General features: G+C 53.7%; 1 protein-coding gene across 4 annotated transcripts in view; it reads right to left on the bottom strand.

Moving 5' to 3' along the window:
* Positions 1 to 25064, bottom strand: part of LOC139250053 (uncharacterized) — a 35914-nt gene extending 10850 nt beyond the window's left edge. The window contains exons 1-10 of one of the 4 annotated variants that reach the window (XM_070872624.1): positions 24798 to 25064; positions 20602 to 21860; positions 14354 to 14701; positions 13270 to 13381; positions 12239 to 12386; positions 10195 to 10242; positions 6775 to 6852; positions 4991 to 5128; positions 1795 to 1878; positions 809 to 859 (exon numbers count right to left, since the gene is read on the bottom strand). In XM_070872624.1, the coding sequence (XP_070728725.1) occupies positions 809 to 859; positions 1795 to 1878; positions 4991 to 5128; positions 6775 to 6852; positions 10195 to 10242; positions 12239 to 12386; positions 13270 to 13381; positions 14354 to 14701; positions 20602 to 21847 (2253 nt within the window). In that variant the 5' untranslated portion in view covers positions 21848 to 21860; positions 24798 to 25064. Of the gene's footprint in view, positions 1 to 808; positions 860 to 1794; positions 1879 to 4990; positions 5129 to 6774; positions 6853 to 10194; positions 10243 to 12238; positions 12387 to 13269; positions 13382 to 14353; positions 14702 to 20601; positions 21861 to 22751; positions 22857 to 23018; positions 23329 to 24072; positions 24155 to 24797 lie in introns of those variants that run through there. The other 3 variants (XM_070872623.1, XM_070872625.1, XM_070872626.1) reach the window with 3 other exon arrangements.
* Between the last annotated feature and the right edge of the window lie 916 nt (positions 25065 to 25980).

The following is a 25980-nucleotide window of genomic DNA, read 5'->3' as shown; positions in this document are numbered from 1 at the left end:
AGGTACGCAAGTGATCAGGAAGGCCAATGGAATCTTGGCCTTTATTACAAAGGGGATGGAGTATAAAAGCAGGGAAGTCTTGCTACAGTTATACAGGGTATTGGTGAGGCCACACCTGGAGTACTGCGTGCAGTTTTGGTTTCTATATTTACGAAAGGATATACTTGCTTTGGAGGCAGTTCAGAGAAAGTTCACTCGGCTAATTTTGGAGATAAAGAGGTTGACTTTTGAGGAAAGGTTGAGTAGGTTGGGCCTCTACTCATTGGAATTCAGAAGAATGAGAGGTGATCTTATCGAAACGTATAAGATTATGAGGGGGCTTGACAAGGTGGATGCAGAGAGGATGTTTCCACTGATGGGGGAGACTAGAACTAAGAGGGCATGATCTTAGAATAAGGGGCCGCCCATTTAAAACTGAGATGAGAAATTTCTTCTCTCAGAGGATTGTGGAATTCGCTACCTCAGAGAGCTGTGGAAGCTGGGACAGTGAATATATTTAAGACAGAAATAGACAGTTTCTTAAACGATAAGGGATTAAGGAGAGTGGAGCTGAGTCCATGATCAAATCAGCCATGATCTTATTGAATGGCGGAGCAGGCTCGAAGGGCCGTATGGCTTATTCTTGCTCCTATTTTTTCTGTTCTTATGAGTCTGCCATTCAATGAGATCATGGCTGATCTTCTACTTCAACTCGACTTTCCCGCCCGATCCCCCGGTGATAGAGGGTGAAGAGAGCAGGCAAGAGAGCAGCCACAATTCCCATTTTGAGCAGTAACGCAGCATTTAATGAGACGCCGGGTTCAGGTACCTGCAGCACGAAGGCTCCACAATCACTGTCGTTGTTTTGCCGTGCGACATTCTGAAAATGAAAATGAATAAAATTAGCCACCGTTTCCAATCCCAAACCCCAAGATAACTTAACAATACACACAAGGCACATTACCCTCGTGCAGAAACGTTAAATTACATATCAATACCCCCCTTCCTGCTTCTGCAGAAATACAACTGAACAAAAAATGAATTAACGAGCAAAATTGATTTTTGTAACATAAATTCGGCAAGATATCAATGAACATATTCCAGAGAGTTACACAAACATCAGCAGGCTTTGCTCTTGTACGTTAATCTTTTGTTATTGGCCAGAATCCTGCCCTGGGAGTGTTTAATGGGACAGTGTAGAGGGAGCTTTACTCTGTACCTGCTCTGGGAGTGTTTGATGGGACAGTGTAGAGGGAGCTTTACTCTGTATCTCACCCCGTGCGGTACCTGCCCTGGGAGTGTTTGATGGGACAGTGTAGAGGAAGCTTTACTCTGTATCTAACCCCGTGCTGTACCTGCCCTGGGAGTGTTTGATGGGACAGTGTAGAGGGAGCTTTACTCTGTATCTAACCCCGTGCTGTACCTGCCCTGGGAGTGTTTGATGGGACAGTGTAGAGGGAGCTTTACTCTGTATCTAACCCGTGCTGTACCTGCCCTGGGAGTGTTTGATGGGACAGTGTAGAGGGAGCTTTACTCTGTATCTAACCCGTGCTGTACCTGCCCTGGGAGTGTTTGATGGGACAGTGTAGAGGGAGCTTTACTCTGTATCTAACCCCCTGTACCTGCCCTGGGAGTGTTTGATGCTGCCACCATGTGTCTGAAATGGAAAATACTCATTTAAAAATTTATTAAAAAATCAGTAATTTCTCACAGATGCCATGTACAGTAATCATTCACATCACAGTAAATCCTCCTGAACTTCTGCAGAAAGTTAGCTGCCCACAATCGGTAAAGCAGGTTTTGCAGGCTACCCACCATTTTGAAATATCCCTTCCAGTCATCAGAGAAGTCGTGTCGGTTTTTCTTGATGGCCTCCGCCTGGAGGTACTTCCCAATATGCTAAAAGGGAAATGGAAATTCAGACAGCTTTAGAACAAAGGCTTCAGTTCCTCTATCGCAGCCATTCCCCAGTCCCTTGGTGCCTTCTAGAGCCAGTTCGCAGTCTGAAACAACGTCATTGTCATTTCGCCGCAGTGTACTGCTGGGAAAGTATTTATTCTGTGTTCGCCTGAACTGTGAACACTCAGCCATAAATTCCCAGATCAGTTCTTCCAAACTTGGGTCATGCGTCGAGAAAACACCTCGATTATAACAGGGTTACAATGCTAGTGAGTACAGTACTGGTGGGTACAGGTCTGTCACTGTATAACACTGGGGTACAGTACTGGTGGGTTACAGGTCTGTCACTGTATAACACTGGGGTACAGTACTGGTGGGTACAGGTCTGTCACTGTATAACACTGGGGTACAGTACTGGTAGGTACAGGTCTGTCACTGTATAACACTGGGGTACAGTACTGGTGGGTACAGGTCTGTCACTGTATAACACTGGGGTACAGTACTGGTGGGTACAGATCTGTCACTGTATAACACTGGGGTACAGTACTGGTAGGTACAGGTCTGTCACTGTATAACACTGGGGTACAGTACTGGTGGGTGCAGGTCTGTCACTGTATAACACTGGGGTACAGTACTGGTGGGTACAGGTCTGTCACTGTATAACACTGGGGTACAGTACTGGTGGGTACAGGTCTGTCATTGTATAACACTAGGGTACAGTACTGGTAGGTACAGGTCTGTCACTGTATAACACTGGGGTACAGTACTGGTGGGTACAGGTCTGTCACTGTATAACACTAGGGTACAGTACTGGTGGGTACAGGTCTGTCACTGTATAACACTAGGGTACAGTACTGGTAGGTACAGGTACTGTCACTGTATAACACTGGTACAGTATTGGTGGGTACAGGTCTGTCGCTTTATAACACTGGAATACAATACTGGGGTGTACTGGTCTGTCACTGTATAACACTGGGATACAGTACTGGTGGGTATAGGTCTGTCACTGTATAACACTGGGGTACAGTACTGGTGGGTACAGGTCTGTCACTGTACAACACAGGGGTACAGTACTGGTGGGTACAGGTCTGTCACTGTATAACACTGGGGTACAGTACTGGTGGGTACAGATCTGTCACTGTATAACACTAGGGTACAGTACTGGTAGGTACAGGTCTGTCACTGTATAACACTGGTGTATAGTACTGGTAGGTACAGGTCTGTCACTGTATAACACTGGGGTACAGTACTGGTGGGTACAGGTCTGTCACTGAAAAACACTAGGGTACAGTACTGGTGGGTACAGGTCTGTTACTGTATAACACTGGGGTACAGTACTGGTGGGTACAGGTCTGTCACTGTATAACACTGGGGTACAGTACTGGTGGGTACAGGTCTGATACTGTATAACACTGGGGTACAGTACTGGTGGGTACAGGTCTGTCACTATATAACACTGGGGTACAGTACTGGTGGGTGCAGGTCTGTCACTGTATAACACTGGGGTACAGTACTGGTGGGTACAGGTCTGTCACTGTATAACACTGGGGTACAGTACTGGTGTGTACAGGTCTGTCACTGTACATCACTGGGGTACAGTACTGGTGGGTACAGGTCTGTCACTGTATAACACTGGGGTACAGTACTGGTGGGTACAGGTCTGTCACTGTATAACACTGGGGTACAGTACTGGTGTGTACAGGTCTGTCACTGTATATCACTGGGGTACAGTACTGGTGGGTACAGGTCTGTCACTGTATAACATTGGGGTACAGTACTGGTGGGTACAGATCTGTCACTGTATAACACTAGGGTGCAGTACTGGTGGGTACAGGTCTGATACTGTATAACACTGGGGTACAGTACTGGTGGGTACACATCTGTCACTATAACACTAGGGTACAGTACTGGTGAGTACAGGTCTGTCGCTGTATGAGGCCACGTGACTCCTGCCCCTTGTGATCACCGGAGTGTGTCTGTTCAAACTGGGCCTATGGCCCACATTGGGCCTATGGGCCACACACTGTGGGCTCCAGCTACCCGACCTGCAAAGCTCCCAGTCCACTTCTAAAACTGGGCAGCTAATACAAGCAACTAGTAATGTAGCTCAGGTCGGGGAATGTTAGTGTGCATCGCTTGGATTTGGGGAGTTCGATAGTTCTTTCTACATCGAGCTCATGGTGCGGAACAAAGTGGCTAACAAAGAGATCCACAATGGTAGGACTCTTCCACAGCAAGTTTGAAGGCCTCAAAAAGATAGATTTGACTGTTTCTTCGAACATGGATATTGGAGGAACAAAAAGCATTTCCGGCAGACTTTACAAAAGCAAAGTACTGCGGACGCTGGAATCTGAAACCACCGAAGATTTATTTGTACTTCTATCAATTGAGTATACTGTATTCGCTGCTCACGGTGAGGTCTCCTCTGCACTGGGGAGACCAAGCGTAGACTGGGTGAGCGCTTCGCGGAGCACCTGCGTTCATTCTGTAAGTGACCCCGAGCTTCCGGTCGCCTGTCACTTTAATTTCCGGCCCCACTCGCACTCTGACCTCTCCATCCTCGGCCTCCTGCACTGTTCCAATGAAGCTCAACTCAAGCTGGGGGAACAGCAGCTCATCTTTCGTTTAGGCACTTTACAGCCTTCTGGACTCAACATCGAGTTCAACAATTTCACACCAGAACCTCTGCCCTTATTTGGCTCCCTTTCCTCCGTTTTTTTTTAAACAAGTCCCCCTTTTATTCCTCTCCTTCCCTTGGCATCTGATGATCCTGCCATTCTCACCCTATTTAGATTCATCTTTAGTTTCTTAACCTGTCCCATTACCATCTCATCTTTGCCCATCATCCCGTTTGCCCCTCTAATCTCTCCTGCCTTCCACCCAATCACCGACCTTCCCTTTTGTTCTTTCCTTCCCTCCCCCTTTCACTGCCCCCCTGCACTTGCTTAACAATCTGTTACATCGCGAACTTTCCCAGCTCTGACGAAGGGTCACAGACCCAGAAACTTTCTCCCTCTCCACAGATGCCGAGTGTTTCCAGCAGACGTTGCTTTGCCTTGTACCCGTGACACAGTGAGCAGCGCTGACAATCGGCAGCTCCTGACCACAGTACCTTGGGGCACCTCCTGTTGAGGGTACGCTGGGAGTCGAAGTATGTGATGGTCTTTTCACGGACATCGACGGAGATCAGGGACCAGTGCACCTCCAAGTGAATGGGGATCAATAGCAGATCCTTGTTGAAGATGTCAACCTACAAGAGGAACATACCATCAATAGTGTAACAAAGTCGGTCACCATTACCCCTGTTGTTCCCAAGCAAGAGACGAGGCGCCATCAGTCCCGTCCTCCCCCACTGATCCCCTCCTGAAAAAAGCATGTGCTGATATCCGTCAAGGACATTATGGGGGGAATCTGCAACATTCCTTTCCCAAGCTGAATAGCCTGCTGTTACTCGTAAGGAATGGTCACTTCAGCAGAGTATGAGAGGGGGTCCGGCACCCATGGAATCATACTTCAGAGTCAATACCTTCTGGAAATTAGGAGAGAAAATGCGGAGGTCTGCGAAAGAGGTGAGGAGGAACTTCACCCGAAAGGGTGATCCCCTGGACTAGTTTCAATCGCCTGGATGGGTCGGAGAGGAATTTTCCCAGATTTTTTCCCCCCCTAAATTGGCCTGGGTTTTGCCTCTCCCAGGAGATCACATGGTTCCGGTTGGGGTGGAGTGCTCTTTACCTTTCCGCCATTGTTCATGGGTTTAAATGTAACCTTCAACGCTGCTGACCGAGGGCCATGCGGCTCTTTGTCGGCTGGCACGGACACAATGGGCTGAAATGGCCTCCCTCTGCGCTGTAAATTTCTATGAAACAAAGGGAACGGGGAATGGCACATTGGCGCACCTGGAGAGGTTGGGGCAGATTCTAAATATTCCATCCAACCCATGTGGCCAGTGTGCCTGGGAGTGCTGGGATAATTATGGAGCGTTATAAGAACATAAGAACAAGAATTAGGAGCAGGAGTCGGCCAGTTGGCCCCTCGAGCCTGCTCCGCCATTCAATAAGATCACGGCTGATCTTCGACCTCAACTCCACTTTCCCGCCCGATCCCCATATTCCTCGATTCCCTTAATATCCAAAAATTTATTGATCTCTGTCTTGAATATCCTCAACGACCAAGCCTCCACGGCCCTGTGTGGCAGAGAATTCCAGCGATTCACCACCCTCTGAGTGAAGAAATTCCTCCTCATCTCAGTCCTAAATGGCCAACCTCTTATCCTGAGACTGTGACCTCTGGTTCTAGACTCCCCAGCCCGGGGGAAACATCCTCCCTGCATCTACCCTGTAAGAAATTTGTATGTTTCAATGAGATCCCCTCTCATTTTTCTAAACTCTCGAGAATATAGGCCTAGTCTGCTCAATCTCTCCTCATAGGACAATCCCATCCCAGGAATCAGTCTGGTGAACCTTCGTTGCACACCCTCTGTGGCAAGTATATCCTTCCTTAGGTAAGGAGATCCAAACTGTGCACAATACTCCAGGTGTGGTCTCACCAGGGCCCTGTATAATTGCAGTAAGACGTCTTTACTCTTATACTCAAATTCCTTTGTAATAAAGGCCAACATACCATTTGCTTTCTCAATTGCTTACTGTACCTGCACGTTAACTTTCAGTGATAGGTGTACAAGGACACCCAGGTCCCTCTGAACGCCAACATTGCCCAATCTCTCACCATTTAAAAAATACTCTGCTTTTCTAAATTCCTACCAAAGTGGATAACTTCACATTACACATTGACCCCTGCAGTATGCCTGGTGGGGCAGGTTCTGGGTGAGGGAGACACAGGATTTACAGCAGAGAGAGACAGGATGTTCAGGTACAGCATGCTGGGGGAGGGTCTTACATTTTTGGTCCATCGTTTTACCCCATCGTAGCCTTTAGTTCGCAGCTTGTCATAAAAAAAGCTGTTGAAGAAGTGAACCTGTGTAAGGGAAGCAGACTCGTTAAATCCGGCAACACTTCCATTCATTGGATCAGCCTGCAGTCCCAAGTCCCCCCCATGCGCCCCCCCCGCCAATCCCGCACTCCCCCACCACCCCCCCAAATTCCTCACACCCTCCCCCCATCCTAACCATTGCACTCAAACCAAGAGAATCTCCTTCTGCGCTCCTCTCCCAATGAATCTCGACTCTTCCTTCCCTGACCATTGTGGTAGATTTAGATTAAAGAATAAGGGTGCAGAGGCGATTGACCAGAGTGGTACCGGGGATGAGGGAATTCAGTTATAATGAGAGACTGGAGAAGCTGGGGCTGTTCTCCTTAGAGCAGAGAAGGTTAAAGGGAGATTATCAGGGGTTTTGATCGAGTAAATGAGAGACTGTTCCTGGGGAAGGAGGGTCGGTAACCAGAGGGACACAGATTGACACTCGGAGTTGTTAACCTGTGGAATTCCCTGCCGCAGAGAGTTGTTGAGGCCAGTTGATTGGATATATTCAAGAGAGAGTTAGATATGGCCCTTACGGCTAAAGGGATCAAAGGGTATGAAGAGAAAGCAGGAATGGGGGACTGAGGGAATGATCAGCCATGATCTTATTGAATGGTGGTGCAGGCTCGAAGAGCCGAATGGCCTACTCCTGCACCTATTTTCTATGATAATCGGCAAAAGAACCAGAGGGGGAGATGGGGAGAATATTTTTACGCAGCGAGTTGTTGTGATCGGGAACGCGCTGCCTGAAAGGGCGGTGGGAGCAGATTCAATAGTAACTTTCAAACCGGGAATTGGATAAATACTTGACGGGGAAACATTCACCGGGCTGTGGGACTGATTGGATCGTTCGCTCACAGAGCCGGCACAGGCTCGATGGACCCAATGGCCTCCTCCTGTGCATAACTAAGACCGCCTATTTCCACCTCCGTAACATCGCCCGTCTCCGCCCCTGCCTCAGCTCATCCGCTGCTGAAACCCTCATCCGTGCCTTTGTTACCTCCAGACTTGACTATTCCAATGCACTCCTGGCTGGCCTCCCACATTCTACCCTGCGTAAACTAGAGCTGATCCAAAACTCTGCTGCCCCGTGTCCTAACTCGCATCGAGTCCCGCTCACCCATCACCCCCTGTGCTCACTGCCCCCGTGTCCTAACTCGCACCGAGTCCCGCTCACCCATCACCCTCTGTGCTCGCTGCCCTGTGTCCTAACTCGCACCGAGTTCCGCTCACCCATCGCCCCCTGTGCTCGCTGCCCCGTGTCCTAACTCACACCAAGTCCCGCTCACCCATCACCCCCTATGCTCAATGACCTACATTGGCTCCCGGTTAAGCAACACCTCAATTTCAAATTTCTCATCCTTGTTTACAAATCCCTCCATGGCCCTCGCCCCTCCCTATCTCTGTAATTTCCTCCAGCCCCACAACTCACCCTCAAGATGCCTGCGCTCCTCTAATTCTGCCCTCCTGACCATCCCTGATTATAATCGCTCCACCACTCGTGGCCATGCCTTCTGTTGCCTAGGCCCCAAGCTCTGGCACTCTCTACCTCTCTACCTCTCTACCTCTCTACCTCTCTACCTCTCTACCTCTCTACCTCTCTACCTCTCTACCTCTCTACCTCTCTACCTCTCTACCTCTCTACCTCTCTACCTCTCTACCTCTCTACCTCTCTACCTCTCTACCTCTCTACCTCTCTACCTCTCCTCATTCAAGACGCTCCTTAAAAACAACCTCTTTGACCAAGTTTTTGGTCACCTGCTCTAATTTCTACTTATGGGGTTCGGTGTCAAATCTTTAACGCATAATACTTCTGGGAAGCGCTATATAAATACCAGTTGTTGTAATTTTATGTTTCTAAGTATAGCGAGAAGCACAGCTTCCCAATGCCCGAGTGGACGGACAAGTACAGAACTGGGTATGGAACTTCGCCAGTTTAGGAAGGGGCTGATTTCCATACACTGTTTGTACAGAGTTTGTCGGGCAGTGGGGAGACCCTGGTCCCAGGGAGGGGCAGTGGGGAGACCCTGGTCCCAGGGAGGGGCAGTGGGGAGACCCTGGTCCCAGGGAGGGGCAGTGGGAGTCCCACGCTCTAATGCCGCCTGCCAGAAGGCCCATGTACAGCCGATGGTCCAGGATGGGGCCACTTTACAAGACAAATTGAAATATGGTAAGGAAGTCACACAGCCACTGGTACAAGCGGACCCAACTTTGTGTTCCTCCAATTCTGACCTCTTGAACATCCCCCACACTCCCCTCACCACTGGCCGTGCCTTCAACCGACTGGGTCTCAAGCTCGGCAATTTCCTCCCTAAACCTCTCCGCCTCTCTCTCTCTCTCTCTCCCCCTTTAGGACATTCCTTTAAAAACCCACCAAGCTTGTGGTCACCTCTCCCAACAGCTGCCTCCTTGGCTCGAGGAAGCATTGAGAGAACAGTTACCCCTCGGCAAAACAGCTCGGGACGTTAAATACACAACGTGATTGCAAGTTGTTGCTGCGGCCGAGTCTGTTGGATTCCTCCCAGGTCCTGTGTAAGCCACATCCGGGGGAATAGGGAGAGCCGGCTTTCTGCCCCGTGCTTTCAGATCTTGCCCAGGGCCTCTGGTGCTGTGTAACCGGCACTGAGCAGCTCGGGAAGGCAGAAACGGCCAACTTTGTCTAGCCACGCATACCTTAAAAAGGCATTCTGCATTCAGCTTTCTGATTCCAAACCTATTGGCTTTAATTGTTTGTCAAACTAGACTTTGACTTCCCCTTCCCTGCCCCACACAATTCTCCGATGTGAGCAGGCAGCTCCCCTTCCAACATTGTACCAGGCCCGCGAAGTCAGTAGGCTCCATCAACTGCAGTGATTTGCCTTTTTTAAAATCTCTTTTCCCTCATTCAGTGTTTCCTCCTCCATCTCCTCTTCCCCAGGACGTCAGTGCAGAGACCAGCAACTTGAGTACTTGCAGTATTTTCTATTTTTATTACAGGGACTGCAGTGGTGTGCTCAGATTACTTTATGGAGAAAAACACACAATAAATACAGACACACACACACACACTGAATACAGACACGTGCACATACTGAATACGCACACACTGAACACACGCCGCGCGCGCACGCACACACACCGACGCGCGCGCGCACAATAAATACCGACGCACGCGCGCACAGTATACAGACGCACACACACGCAAATACGCTGCGCAAACACACATACACCACGCACGCGCACACAAATACACCATGCACACACATACACAAATACGCTGCGCACAAATACACTACACACAATACACACACACACTATATACACACACACACAGCCGTGAGGAACAGTGAATGGACTTACCTTATTGGGGACGGTGTCCATAACGAGGTCTCCGTACATGTTCATGACCTGCAGTACAGCACAAGGAAAAAGTACTTAATCTCTCACCACCAACACCAAGTGCAACCCCAGCAACTACTCTCCACACTCGACTGGCTCTCCCCCCACCCCCAAAGGTCCCAGTTCTCGAGCCTCAGTTGATGAGCACCGGAAGGCCAGCCTGAGCAACACCGGGCGATTCACCTCCGTGTTCATCCGTCGCCCCGCGGCACGTCCCAAACAATGCACGCAGGCAACGTGCTCGCTGATTGCTGCCCCTCAATGACCAGCGCAGAGCCAAAGCCCTCCCCAAAGATCGAGAGTCAGATGGTGCTGTCTAAACCCTTGGTCCTGTCCCCTTCACTGTCCACATGCTGCCCACTTGGCCATAACATCCACAAGCAAGGGGTTCATTTCTACACGGATACTGGTGTACCTCTCTCTGACTCCTTCATTGTTCCAAAAGCCCCCACCTGGAGTACTGCGTGCAGTTTTGGTTTCCATATTTACGAAAGGATATACTTGCTTTGGAGACAGTTCAGAGAAGGTTCACTCGGTTGATTCCGGAGATGAGGGGGTTGATTTATGAGGAAAGGTTGAGTAGGTTGGGCCTCTACTCATTGGAATTCAGAAGAATGAGAGGTGATCTTATAGAAACATATAAGATTATGAGGGGGCTTGACAAGGTGGATGCAGAGAGGATGTTTCCACTGATGGGGTAGACTAGAACTAGGGGACATAGTCTTAGAATAAGGGGCCGCCCATTTAAAACTGAGATGAGGAGAAATTTCTTCTCTGAGGGTTGTAAATCTGTGGAATTCGCTGCCTCAGAGAGCTGTGGAAGCTGGGACATTGAATAAATTTAAGACAGAAATAGACAGTTTCTTAAACGATAAGGGGTTATGGGGAAATGGCAGGGAAGTGGAGCTGAGTCCATGATCAGATCAGCCATGATCTTATTGAATGGCAGAGCAGGCTCGAGGAGCCTTATGCTCCTGTTCCTATTTCTTATGTTCTTACCGTGTTCTCCAACTGCCTCCAATAGCAGGATACAAATATTCACCTCAGTACAAACCAGAGGTATACCCATCGGCAATCTCCTCCAGCCCCACAACCCCCCCCCCCCCCCCCCCCGAGATGTCTGTGCTCCTCTAATTCTGCCCTCCTGTGCATCACTGATTCGAATCGCTCCACCATTGGTGGCCGTGCCTTCTGTTGCCTGGGCCCCAAGCTCTGGAACTCCCTCCCTAAACCTCTCTACCTCTCTCTCCTCCTTCAAGACACTCCTTAAAACCGATCTCTGTGACCAAGCTTTTGCTCACCTGCGCTCATTTCTACTTATGCAGCTCGGTGTCAAATATTTGACTCATAATACTCCTGTGAAGCGCCTTGAGACATGTCACCATGTTAAAGGTGCTATATAAATACAAGTTGTTGTTGTATCTGATGCTGCACAGCACGGATCTTAACCCATCAGGGGAGATCAGGCAATCTCCACATTATAAGCAGCCAACACACGAAATAGAGAACCAGATGTCGACAGGCTCAACAAAAAAAGTCTGGGGAAAATCCCTTAATTTTTCCGGAGTGCCATTCTGCCCCCGGGGTCTCCCACTGGCTCTCTGGTAAATGCAGCCCCCCCCCTCCCCGCTATGGGCGAGAGCCAGCAGTGGTAGAAGCCAGTGACCGGCCCAGTCTAGGCCGCTGACTGACTTTAGTTTGCAGTTGGAAGGAACGGCTCAAGGGCCTGGGGTGGACTGGCTCCCGATCGCTACCCGGGGTCCCTGGCTGACAGGCCGGCCGAGGGGGACGGAGCGAGCCGCGATGGTCTCCACAGACCAATAGCCTCACTGCCCGGGTTCAGAAAGGGGAGGGCCATTTGGGCTTCAAGCACTGCCGACGAGGCCGTGCAACCATGACCCTCAGCTCAGGGGAAAATAACACCACAAGCGGGAGGCGTCTGTATTAATGCATGAAAAACCATAACCCACCAATCAGACACAGTCAACAACAAAAGAAATATGACCTGGTCATTAAGCCAGTTTTGTCCATACAGTGTTGAGAGATCATCCATGGTGAGCACGTGCCTCTTGTAAGTAACTCGAAAGTTTCGCACAGCATTGTTCCCAATCATTCGATGGTAAGACTGCATTACGTGATGAATCATGTTCTTTCTGTGTGCAAAGGCAGAAAATAGTCAGAAAGTGTTAGCAGGATGTTGGCAGGACTGGAGAATTTTAGCCATGAGATACAAGATTCCAAGGGGGCTGGACATAGTGGATGCAGAGAGGATGTTCCCCCTCGTGGGGGAATCTAGAACTAGGGGACATAGTTTCAGAATAAGGGGTCGCCCGTTTAAGACGGAGATAAGGAGGGATTTCTTCTCGTGAATCTGTGGAATTCTCTGCCCCAGAGAGCTGTGGAGATTGGGTCATTGAAGGTGGAGATAGACAGATCTTTGAACCATGAGGGAGTCGAGGGTTATGGGGAGCGGACGGGGAAGTGGAGCTGAGGCCAAGATCAGATCAGCCATGATCTTATTGAATGGCCGACTCCTGCTCCTAATTCTGACGAACTTACAAGAAGTCAAGGGAGAAAAGCAATTATTTTTGGCCCCTCTTTTCACCCACGGGGGCGAAAAATTCCATAATGATCCTCTCCACTGAACTAGGGTCGGGAGAAAGAAGCGCGAGCGGGCAGCAGAGAAAGAGGGGCCTGTGAGGCGAAAAACAGCAGAGGTGGGAATGGAGGGGGGCTCTTAAAATAAACATGGTGGGAGGCACTATAAACCTCCATTCTATATCGAACAAGAAGGGGTGACTCTTTGGAATTCTCTGAACCAGAGGGCTGTGGGTGCTGAGTCTCTGAATATATTCAAACAGAGATCGATAGATTTTGGCACTCTCGAGGAATCAAGGGATAGGGGGATCGGGCGGGAAAGTGGAGTTGAGGTCGATGATCAGCCATGCTCTCATTGAATGGCGGAGCAGCTTCGAGGGGCCGAATGGCCGACTCCTGCTCCTAATTCTGATGTTCTTATAACTTTTCAATGAGTACCTGTGGGGGGTTGAGAAATCTTCTTCAAATACATCCTGCAGTTTCTCAATGACCTCGTCGGTGTTGAGGGGTATTAAGCTGCCGTAGGTTTGGATATACTCATCCAGGAGGCCTGAAAAGGAAGATCGGCGTCAGTATGGAGGAAGGGTTCAGCGATAAAGGTTTGAGCCCTGTGGTTTAATTGCCTCTCGCCTGGAGCTGCTTATCCCAAGGTAGGACTCCCCAGCCAAGCAGCCATTCTTCGAGTATAAGCTAAGACAGCGAGCATGAGGTCAGCACTGTCCTATGCTCACCTCCAGTTTCAGCCATGGCTCAGTGGGCACCACCCTTGCCTCGGACTCAGGTTGTGGGTTCAAGCCCCATTCCAGGGAACTCTCGGCTGACACTCCCAGTGCAGTACTGAGGGAGTGCCGCACTGTCGGAGGTACCGTCTTTCGGATGAGATATTAAACTGAGGCCCCGTCTGCTCTCTCAGGTGAACGCAAAAGGTCCCGTGGCACTATTTCGAAAGAAGCAGGGGAGTTCTCCCCGGTATCCTGGGGCCAATATTTATCCCTCAATCAACATCACTAAAACAGATTATCTGGGTCATTATCACATTGCAGTGTGTGGGAGCTTGCTGTGCGCAAATTGCCTGCCGCGGTTCCCACATTACAACAGTGACTACACTCCAAAAGTACTTCATTGGCTGTAAAGCGCTTTGGGATGTCCGGTGGTCATGAAAGGCGCTATGTAAATGCATGTCTTTCTTTTGTTCAGACGTGCACATAGGGCGGAGAAGGGAGCCGGGCAGCGTCGGGAACGGAAACTCTGACTGACGTTTCGGAGTCTGCTCAGAGTGCCGCCAAACCGCGGGATTAACCGCAGACCTCGCTCGGCTTGAAGAATGCGTTTTCAAAATGGGCGGCGAAGACCGAAATGGTGAGCTCGCTTTCGGTGAGCAGGAAGCCGACTCCCGGTACCCAAAGGGGAACGAAATATCAGTTTGCCAACCCCTGGAACATTGCCCGCCAAGTGGCCGCTAACGTTGGCAGGCGGTAGCGGGGGTCACGCGCGCTGGTGAATCGCGCCGAGCGCTCCTCACCGTGAATGCAGGCCACATGCTCATCGCTCATGGCCGAGACGTGGTTAGTGCCGGATCGATCGCCGGTCTTGGGCTGCTCGGCCCCTCCCTCGCTCTCCGACTCTCCGGCACCGCTGGCCGGGCCATCCGATTCACGCTGACGCTTTCCCCCGCCGCTCCCCGAGCTGCCCTCCCCGCTGTCCTCCTCGCCGCCAAACAACTGCTCCGCCATCTGCGAGCCGATGCTGCACACGTGGCTGATGACGATACCGTTGTCGTGTACCGTTGCACGCTGGCACTGGGCACTGCCCTCCGAGCGTGGGACCTCATCCGGGTCGCTCGGCGGATGTCCGTTCACTCCCAGCGTGTCTGGGGCGAAACACAACCAATTATCGGCAACAAAACTAACCGCAAACACACACACAGGCTTGCTCGCACAGTCCCCCGCGCATACACATACACACAGGTTCGTTCACGCGCACACATGCTCGCTCAGTCCCGCGCGCGCGCACACACACCCAGAGGCTCGCTCGCAGACTCGTACACACAGGCTCGCTCGCAGTCCCCCGCGCGCACACATACATACACACAGGCTCGCTCAGTCGCGCGCGCACACACACACACACACACACACACACAGACTTGCTCGCACAAACTTGTACACACGCACACATGTTCGCTCGCACAGTCCCCCGCGCACACACACACACACACACACACACACACAGATAGAGGCTCGCACTCGCGCACACAGGCTCGCTCGCAGTTCCCCGCGCGCGCACATACATACACACAGGCTCGCTCGCACAGCCCCTTCGCGCATACACATACACACAGGCTCACTTGCACAGACTCGTACACGCACACACAGGCTCGCTCGCACGGCCCCTTCGCGCATACACATACACACAGGTTCGTACACACGCACACATGCTCGCTCAGTCCCCCGCGCGCGCGTGCATACACAAACACAGGCTCGCTCGCACAGACTCGTACACGCGCACACATTTCTCGCAGTCCCCCGCGCGCGTGCACACACAAACTTGCTTGCACAGTCCCCCTGCCCGCGCACACGTGCGCTTGCTCACATGCAAACGCTCACACGCCTGCTCACTCGCTCCTCACTCACGCACACGCTCGCTCGCGCACGCACGCGTGCTCAGACGCGCACACAGGCTCGCTCGCACAGTCCCCCGCGCATTCACATACACACAGGCTCGTACACGCGCACACATGCTCGCTCAGTCCCCCGCGCACGCGGCGCGCGCATGCACGCACACACACACACTCAGGCTCACTCGCACAGACTCGTACACGCGCACACACACAAAGGCTCGCTCGCAGACTCGTACATGCGCACACATGTTCGCTCGCAGTCCCCCGCGGGCTCGCGCACATACACAGGCTCGCTCGCACAGACTCGTACACTTGTACACACAAGCACGCTCGCAGTCCCCCGTGCATACATATACATAAACACAGGCTCGCTCAGACTCGTACACGTGCACACATGTTCGCTCGCACAGTCCCCCGCACGCACGCACACACAGGCTCACACGCACAGACTCGTACACGTGCACACACGTTCGCTCGCAATCCCCCGCGCATACACATACACACAGGCTCGTACACGCGCACACATGCTCGCTCAGTCCCCCGCGCACACACATACACATATGCTTGCACAGTACCCCTGCCTGCACACACGTGCGCTTGCTCACGCGCGTGCGCTCACTCACACACACACACACGCTCACTCACTGACATGCACGCTCACACGCCCGCTCGCACACTCAGACGCTCGCTCACTCACGCACGCTCCCTCGCACAGTCCCCCGCACATACACATAGGCTCGTACATGCGCGCACATGCTCGCTCAGTCCCCCGCGCGCACACATACACACACACAGGCTTGCTCGCACAGACTCGTACACGCACACACATGCTTGCTCGCAGTCCCCCGCACGCGCACACACGCTTGCATAGTCCACTGCGCGCGCACACACAGGCTCGCTCGCACAGCCCCCCGCGGGCACACATGCAGAGACTCGCTCGCACAGACTTGTACACGTGCACAGTCCTCCACGCATACACACACACAAGCTCGTACATGCGCACACATGCTCGCTCAGTCCCCCACGCATACACATACACAAACGGGCTCGCTCGCAGACTCGTACACGCGCGCACACATGTTCGCTCGCACAGTCCCCCGCGTGCGCACACAGGCTCGCTCGCACAGACTTGTACACGCGCACACGTTTGCTCGCAGTCCCCCGCACGCTCACATACACACTGGCTCACTCGCAGAGACTCGTACACGCGCACACAGGCTCGCTCACAAAACCCCTGCGCATACACACAGGCTCGTACACATGCTCGCTCAGTCCCCTGCGTGCGTGCACACATAGGTTCGCTCGCACAGACTAGTACACGCGCACACAGGCTCGCTCGCACGGCCCCCCGCGCGCGCACACACACAGGCTCGCTCGCACAGACTCGTACACGCGCACACATGTTCGCTCGCAGTCCCCCGCGCACTCACATACGCTTGCACAGTCCCCCTGCCCGTGCACACGCTCGCTCGCTCACATGCACACACTCGCTCAATCATGGGCTCGCACGCGCACTCACTCACGCTCTCGCTCACACATGCTTACACACGCGCACACACACGCTCATTCACACACAGACTAGGGAACGCAGTGGGTTAAAGACTGGGCATTTACCTCTGGACTCAGAGTTGAAATGTAGCCAGTCCGACAGGCTGAAAGTCTCTGCTGTCTCTAAGGGTCTGATGTGAAAACTACTCTAATTTAGCCCTTGCACTCAGAGGCCAACATTGTGACTCAGAGTGTCCCTGAGAAGACCACCCCTCCTGAACAAGTGAGACATTTTTATGATCCCCACACACTTGTCTCGGAGGGGTGGTCTTTACAGGGACACAGTGAGGCACAATGTTGGCCAAACACTCGGGTAAACTTTACCCTGCATCTCACCACACTAAACAATATCTGATGACGGTGCTGGACTCTGAATCTAACTGTACTAAACTGTACATGATGGCACATTAATAAGGGCAGGAGTCGGCCATTCGGCCCCTCGAGCCTGCTCCGCCATTCAATATCATGGCTGATCTTCCACCGTAACTCCACTTTCCCGCCCGATCCCCATATCCTTTGATTCGCCTTGTGCTTTACTCTGAATCGCACTGTACTAAACTTTGCCTGAGGGGAGTGCTTTAGCCTGAATCCAAGGACGCACTGTGCAATGGGAATACAGAACATAAGAAATAGGAGAAGGAGTCGGCTATGCTCAGGTCTGCCCTTGGCTTCTGCCTCCTTATTTCAGAATGTTTCTCTGCCCGCGGAGGCCCACTGTACCCGATTGTTGGTGCTGACACTGGGCGCCGGGGAGAAGCATCGAAACTCGTCTCCTTCAAGTGTACAACACCAAGCTTTCCCACACCGACTACAACATCCCAGTCATTAACGTCAGTCTGCCACTCGATAAACTCCCAATGTACGATCAGTCAATTAACCACCGTAAACTTCAGCTCTCCAAACTCCGCTGCCCCGTGTCCTAACTCGCACCGAGTCCCGCTCACACATCACCCCGTGCTCATTGCCCCGTGTCCTAACTCGCACCGAGTCCCGCTCACCCATCACCCCCTGTGCCCCGTGTCCTAACTCACACCGAGTCCCGCTCACCCATCACCCCCTGTGCCCCGTGTCCTAACTCACACCGAGTCCCGCTCACCCATCACCCCCTGTCCTAACTCACACCGAGCCCCGCTCACCCATCACCCCCTGTGCCCCGTGTCCTAACTCGCACCGAGTCCCGCTCACCCATCACCCCCTGTGCCCCGTGTCCTAACTCGCACCGAGTCCCGCTCACCCATCACCCCGTGTCCTAACTCACACCGAGTCCCGCTCACCCATCACCCTCTGTGCCCCGTGTCCTAACTCACACCGAGTCCCGCTCACCCATCACCCCCTGTCCTAACTCACACCGAGTCCCGCTCACCCATCACCCACTGTGCCCCGTGACCTAACTCGTACCAAGTCCCGCTCACCCATCACCCCCTGTGCTCGCTGCCCCGTGTCCTAACTCACACCGAGTCCCGCTCACCCATCACCCCCTGTGCTCGCTGACCCGTGTCCTAACTCGCACCGAGTCCCACTCACCCATCACCCTCTGTGCTCACTGCCCCGTGTCTTAACTCGCACCGAGTCCCCCTCACCCATCACCCCCTGTGCTCGCTGACCTACATTGGCTCCCGGTTAAGCAACGCCTTGATTTTAAAATTCTCGTCCTTGTTTACAAATCCCTCCATATCTCTGTAATCTCCTCCAGACCCCCCCCCCCCTCGAGATGTCTGCGCTCCTCCAATTCTGCCCTCCTGAGCATCCCTGATTATAATCGCTCCACCATCGGTGGCCGTGCCTTCTGTTGCCTGGGCCCCGAGCTCTGGAACTCCCTCCCTAAACCTCTCCGCCTTTAAGATACCCCTTAAAGCCCACCTCTTTGACCAAGCCCTGTCCTAATATCTCCTTATATGGCTCGGTTTCAAATTTTGTCTGATAATCGTTCTTGTGAAGCGGTTTGGGACGTTTTACTGCGTTAAAGGTGCTATATAAATGCAAGTTTTTGTTTTGTGGAGATGTATCTTGCACAGAGTGTGAGGAGAGACCTGGCTCGTTTCATCGCGGACCTTTACAGGCGAGAGCGCTAATGGACCATCCCAGTGTCCAATCCCATTCCCATCATACAGGGAGCGTGCCCCGATAGTCTGGTCCGGATTAATTCACACCGTAAACAATCCTACAGTCCCTACTGGCCCATCAATCAGCACAGAATCCATGTGCCTGCAACTGGACGGTGTGGTGGTAAACAAGTGATAGTGATGGTACTGACTTTAAAATGGTGGACGCTTAGAAATGGCAATGGCTCTGGTAACTGGAAATGGCGCAGGCTGTGGTGACTTCAAACCTCTGGGGCCGTGAATGCTGTGAACAGTCGGGGCTTTGATGACTGCGTTGTGAGGATGGTTGTGGCCATAAACACCAAGGCTCTGGTGGGCAACGGTGGGGGCTTTGGTGATCGCTGCCACAGGGAGGGGTTGAGGCAGATAGTATCGATGTGTTTAAGGGGAAGCTGGATAAACACATGAGGGAGAAAGGAATAGAAGGATATGGTGATGGGGTGAGACGGAGAGGGATGGGAGGGGGCTGGTGTGGAGCATAAACCCCGGCATGGAGCCGTGGGGCTCAATAGCCTGTTTCTGGGCTGTACGCTCGATGTTATAATCATCAATTTCAAAGTGTCAATGCACTTCATAACACGCAAGTATACCAACAGCTTGTATTTATATAGCGCCTTTAACATAGTGAAACGTCCCAAGGTGTTTCACAGGAGTGTTATGCGATAAAAATTTGACACCGAGAGGCAATAAGTAGAAATTAGAACAGGTGACCGCTTGGTCACCGAGGTCGGTTTTAAGGAGCGTCTCGAAAGAGGAGAGAGAGGCGGAGAGGTTTAGTGAGGGAGTTCCAGAGCTTGGGGACCAGGCAACAGAAGGCACAGCCATCAATGGTGGAGCGGTTATAATCAGGGATGCTCAGGAGGGCAGGAAAGCACACATCTCGGGGGGGTTGTGGGGCTGGAGCGATAGGGAGGGGCGAGGGCCATAGAGGGATTTGTAAACAAGGATGAGAATTTTTAAATTGAGACATTGCTTAACTGGAAGCCAATGTAGGTCAGCGAGCACAGAGGGTGATAGGTGAGCGGGACTCGGTGCGAGTTAGGACACGGGGCAGCGAGCACAGGGGGTGATGGGTGAGCGGGACTCGGTGCGAGTTAGGACACGGGGCAGCAAGCACAGGGGGTGATGGGTGAGCGGGACTCGGTGCGAGTTAGGACACGGGGCAGCAAGCACAGGGGGTGATGGGTGAGCGGGACTCGGTGCAAGTTAGGACACAGGGGGCAGCGAGCACAGGGGGTGATGGGTGAGCGGGACTCGGTGCGAGTTAGGACACGGGGCAGCCGAGGTTTGGATCAGCTCTAGTTTACGTCGGGTAGAATGTGGGAGGCCAGCCAAGCGTGCGTTGGAATAGTCAAGTCTAGCGGTAACAAAGGCACGGATGAGGGTTTCTCAAAGCTGTTCTAACGATGCTGTAACTGTGGTGCATGTGCAAGTCTCGACAACGAACCGTTTGAACTAATGCCCCGAACCGTTCCGAGCGAACGCACTGAAGCCAACACTTACCCCCAACGACGCTGAATGGCGCTCGCCCGCCAGAGATCCCGGCTTCGGCCGGCTTGGTGCGGCCGGACGCGGGACCTTGCGCCTGCTCCTGGGCCCCGAAGACCATCGAGTTGTGGGCCGAGGTATCCCCGCCGGCCTCCTCCCGGTGTAGCTGGAGAGCGTCCTTGTGGCGCGCGGCGTAGCGGGAGTACAAGGGGTGTTCTCGGTCCGGCGCCAGCTTCCCCAGCAGCAGCAGCCGTGCGCCCGGTGCTTGGTCAACGTTCTCCCCGTGGTCCATGGCGCCCGCGGTTCGGCCGGCGGCCTGCGCCCGGGGGCCCTCCTTGGCCTTCTCCGCCGCGCCGGCCGCAATGCTTGCCCTGAAGGGGGCGGTGTGGCTGGAGTGAGTCAGGTGTCGGAGCTCCTGGCAGTGGGCGAGGGAGAGGCCCTGGGGCCTGGCGTTGGGGCCTGTGGCGGCGGGTTTGGGCCACGGGCCGTTGCCGCCTCCTCCTCCTCCTCCTCCTCCTCCCCCCGGCGGCGGCGAGGCTCGGCAGCTCTCCGAGCACGGGCGGAAGCCGGGAGCCGCCCCGCCGCTGAAGGCCAAGGGCCCCCGCGCCGCACCGCCCCTCTCCGGCCCCTGGTCGGCCGCGTGGCGGGCGGGGGAGAGGCCAGTCCTGGCGCCCCGGAGCCGCGCGGCCCGCCGGCGGCGTGAGAACAGGTTCCAGAGCCGCCACTGGAAGGTCAGGGGGGAGATGCGGTGGTACAGAAAGAGGTGGAAGGCCTGCAGCAGCTTGCGGCGCTTCTGAAAACGTCGCCGCCTCAGGCCCGGGGACCGCGTGCACCTCCGCCGCTCGGCGCCCGCCTCCTGCCCGTCAGCGAAGGCGCAGCGGCCCCCCGCCCAACCCTCGCTGCCCTTCGCGGGTGGAGCGCCGCACTCCGGCACGTCCCAGCCGGCCGCCACGCCCCAGTCGCCCGGCGCTCGCTCCGACAGCTCCTCCAGGACGCTGCATGCCGCCGGCCGGTGGTTCCAGGCGGTGTGGTTGGGCAAGGGGTGGCCCCCGCCCTTGGCCAGCCTCCCCCCCGCTGGCTCGGAACCGCCGCAGCCCATCGCTTCCCGGAGCCAGCCCTCTGCCGATCCGGTCTTCTCCCTCCTCCCTTTGAAGTCCATTCTCCCGCTGGGACAAAGCTGCTCCTTTGTGAAGGGGGACGGGGCGACACGTTTGACACCAGCCTGCCCGCAGTGTTTCTTCCCTTGGACGTTATCTCGCATACTTCCCAGCTACCTGCGGATGAGAGATGGGGCTTTTTAGAACACAAGAAAATCAGAAATAGGAGCAGGAGTTGGCCATTCGGCCCCTCGAGCCTGCTCCGCCATTCAGCTCCACTTCCCTGCCCGCTCCCCATAACCCTCGACTCCCTTATTATTAAAAAAGTTGTCGATCTCCACCTTAAATATATTCAGTGACCCAGCCTCCACAGCTCTCTGGGGCAGAGAATTCCACAGATTCATGAGAAGAAATTCCTCCTCATCTCCATTTTAAATGGGCAACCCCTTATTCTGAAACTATGCCCCCTGGTTCTAGATTCCCCCACAAGGGGAAACATCCTCTCTGCATCTACCCTGTCAAGCCCCTTCAGAATCTTATACATTTCGATAAGATCACCTCTCATTCTTCTAAACTCCATTGATTAGAGGCCCAACCTGCTCAACCTTTCTTTCTAAGTCAACCCCTTCATCTCTGGAATCAACCTAGTGAACCTTCTCTGAGCTGCCTCCAATGCAAGTATATCCCTCCTTAAATACAGAGACCAAAACTGTACGCAGTGCTCCAGGTGTGGTCTCACCAATACCCTGTACAGTTGTAGCAGGACTTCTCTGCTTTTATATCCATCCCCCTTGCAATAAAGGCCAACATTCCATTTGCCTTCCTGATCACTTGCTGTACCTGCATGCTAACTTTTTGTGTTTCATGTACAAGGACCCCCAGATCCCACATTGTATAATCTCTCCCCATTTAAATAATCATTTGCTTTTTTACTTTCCCTGCCAAAGTGGATAACCTCACATTTTCCCACATTATACTCCACCTGCCAAATTTTTGCCCACTCACTTAGCCTGTCTATATTCTTTTGTGAGTGGGCAAAAATTATTCTCATCTAACTTTCACACGTACCTCCTGTTAGCCGGGGCCCAAGGCACAGGGCCCAGTAGCCAGCGCACTGTCTGTTCACCCAGTCCCGAGCCGAGAGGCACAGAGGCCCAATTGAACACCCTCTTTGCCAGCTGTCTTAGCGGAGGCCAGAAATCAAAGAGTTTATTTCCCCACTTGAGCATCCCAGTAGAGCTTCCGAAAATTAAACAGACTCATCCCTTGCATAGTACAGAATGTGAAACATTAACAAAACACCAAAACCCCCCAATCACTACCAAAACACAATACCTTTAAAATGAATAGGTTACACTGCACCTTGAAGATCAAACATTGACAATCTCCCACAAATCAAGAGGGAAAATACACAGCCACAGTTAGTCTGCAGGGGACCCTGCAAAAATCATTCGATCAGAACGAGATTAAATTGCACACTCAGAAGTAAAACCCTGGGAAACGCTGGAACACAAAAATCGGCAACTGCAAATTCCCTTCAATGCAATTCAGCTGAAAATTAACACAGCCCTCCGCATTTAAATAGGTTTCCCCCGCAAGAATAAAGTGCTGCAGTAACCTGCTCCAGAAAATAGGAGCATTAGGGGAAATATTGGGGAGGGGGAAAAATATTTGAGAGGAAGGTCTGGGTGGGGGAGACAGAGTTTATCCTCTGCAGTGGGGGAGCTGCTCTAGTTTCCAGGTAGAGGGTAGGGTAGGGTGACCCCCTCCCATATTCCTGTCACCCCCCTCCCATATCCCCATCCCTGCACATTGAAAACCCCTGACAAAGCAACCCAGCCCCCCTTTCCCTCCCCCGCTCCCCTCTCTCGCACCATCCCCTCTCCCCTCTTTCTCTCTCTCCCACCATCCCACTCTCCTACCCTCTCACATTCCCCTTACCCTCCCCCTCTCACCATCACTCCTGCCCTCTCACCCACCAAGCCCCTCTCTGTCTCCCTACCCCTCCTTTTTCTTTCTCTCTCCCACCATCCCCCTCTCCCCTCTCGCTCTCACCATCCCCTCCTTTCTCCCTCCCACCATCCCCCTCTCCCTTCCTATCATATCCCCCCCCCCCTCTCACCATCACTCACTCTTTCCCACCAAGCCCCTCTCCCCTCCTTTTTCCCTCTCTGTCTCTCCTACCATCCCTCTCCTTTCTCTCTCTCTCACCATCCCCCTCTCCCCTCCTTTTTCTCCCCCCTCTCTCTTTCTGTCCCACCCACCATCCCCCTCTCACATTCCTCCCTTACCCTCCCCCTCTCACCATCACACACTCACTCACTCACTCACTCACTCACTCTCACTCTCACTCTCTCTCTCTCTCTCAACCCCTCCCTCTCTCTCTCACCATCACTCTCTTTCTCCCTCTTCTCCTCAGTCGCTCTCTCCAGCACGTCACCGCCGCGTTCCCTCTGACCTCAGCACGCACGGCCCAGGCCACGCCCCCTCTCCCGCGCGTCACACGTTGTGCGCGTCTGCGTCACGTGATGTGCGCGGGCCCGGGGGCGGCGGGGCAAGCACCGTTAGTCCGCGCGAGAAGTATCCCGGATCCGCTCGGGGGCAATACTGAGGGAGCGCCGCACTGTCGGAGGGGCAGTGCTGAGGGAGCGCCGCACTGTCGGAGGGGCGGTACTGAGGGAGCGCCGCACTGTCGGAGGGGCGGTGCTGAGGGAGCGCCGCACTGTCGGAGGGGCGGTGCTGAGGGAGCGCCGCACTGTCGGAGGGGCGGTGCTGAGGGAGCGCCGCACTGTCGGAGGGCCGGTGCTGAGGGAGTGCCGCACTGTCGGAGGGGCAGTACTGAGGGAGCCCCGCACTGTCGGAGGGGGCAGTGCTGAGGGAGCGCCGCACTGTCGGAGGGGGCAGTACTGATGGAGCGCCGCACTGTCGGAGGGGGCAGTGCTGAGGGAGCGCCGCACTGTCGGAGGGGGCAGTACTGATGGAGCGCCGCACTGTCGGAGGGGCAGTACTGAGGGAGCCCCGCACTGTCGGAGGGGCAGTACTGAGGGAGCGCCGCACTGTCGGAGGGGCGGTGCTGAGGGAGCGCCGCACTGTGGGAGGGCCTTCCTCTTCTACCTGGACTGGAGTCTTGCTGTGTAACCGGGGGGGCATGTTGTGGCCAATTCCAGCACCGATGATGTAATGTGTCCTCTCCGGTCCCATTTCTCCAAGTCCCGACAGACAGGGCTACATGTGTCGTGTCTCTGAGCTGAGTGGGATCGGGATTGGATCTGGGTGTCTCTCTCCTGTCCATCCCCGCTCCACCCAAGGGCTGGATTGGAATCAAAGCCCCGGGTCCCACCCCTCCGGGGGTGCTGGGTCAGTGCGGTGCCCCCAACACCATCCCCACTGACCCAAAACCCTCTCCGCCTCAACACCACCGGCTGCAGTGTGCACCATCTACAAGATGCACTGCAGCAACTCGCCAAGGCTTCTTCGGCAGCACCTCCCAAACTGCGCCCTCTACCGCCTAGAAGGACAAGGGCAGCAGGCCCATGGGAACACCACCACCTCCACGTTCCCCTCCCAGTCACACACCATCCCGACTTGGAAATATATCGGCTGTTCCTTCATCGTCGCTGGGTCACAATCCTGGAACTCCCTCCCTAACAGCATTGTGGGAGCACCTTCACCACACGGACTGCAGCGGTTCAAGAAGGCGGCTCACCATCACCTTCTCAAGGGGCAATTAGGGATGGGCAATAAATGCCAGTCTCGCCAGCAATGCCCACATCCCATAAAGTTTGACTTCCTCCCTAACTCTGTAATCTCCTCCAGCCCCCCCCCCCCCACCCCGAGATGTCTGCACTCCTCTATTTCTGCCCTCCTGAGCATCCCTGATTATAATCGCTCCATCATCGGTGGCCGTGCCTTCTGTTGCCTGGGCCCCAAGCTCTGGAACTCCCTCCCTAAACCTCTCCGCCTCTCTTTCCTCCTTCAAGACGCTCCTTAAAACCGACCTCTGTGACCAAGCTTTGGTCACCTACGCTAATTTCTACTTATGCAGCTCGGTGTCAAATTTTTATCGCACCTTAGGACGTTTCACTATGTTAATCACCATCATCATAGGTAGTCCCTCGAAGCGAGGATGACTTGCTTCCACGCTAAAAAGGGATGAGTTCACGGGCGTTTCAATGAAGGACCTAATATTCCGGATCCCGAACTACATCCTGAAGGGTGGAAGATGCCTGTGGATTTTTTTAACGTGGGGTGGCCGTTGCACACCAGCCACCACACGGGCTTGACAGAGCTAGGTCTT

The sequence above is a fragment of the Pristiophorus japonicus genome, unplaced genomic scaffold (assembly GCF_044704955.1).
Source record: "Pristiophorus japonicus isolate sPriJap1 unplaced genomic scaffold, sPriJap1.hap1 HAP1_SCAFFOLD_342, whole genome shotgun sequence".
In the NCBI taxonomy this organism is placed as follows: domain Eukaryota; kingdom Metazoa; phylum Chordata; class Chondrichthyes; family Pristiophoridae; genus Pristiophorus; species Pristiophorus japonicus.
This window is presented reverse-complemented; position numbering and strand designations above follow the sequence as displayed.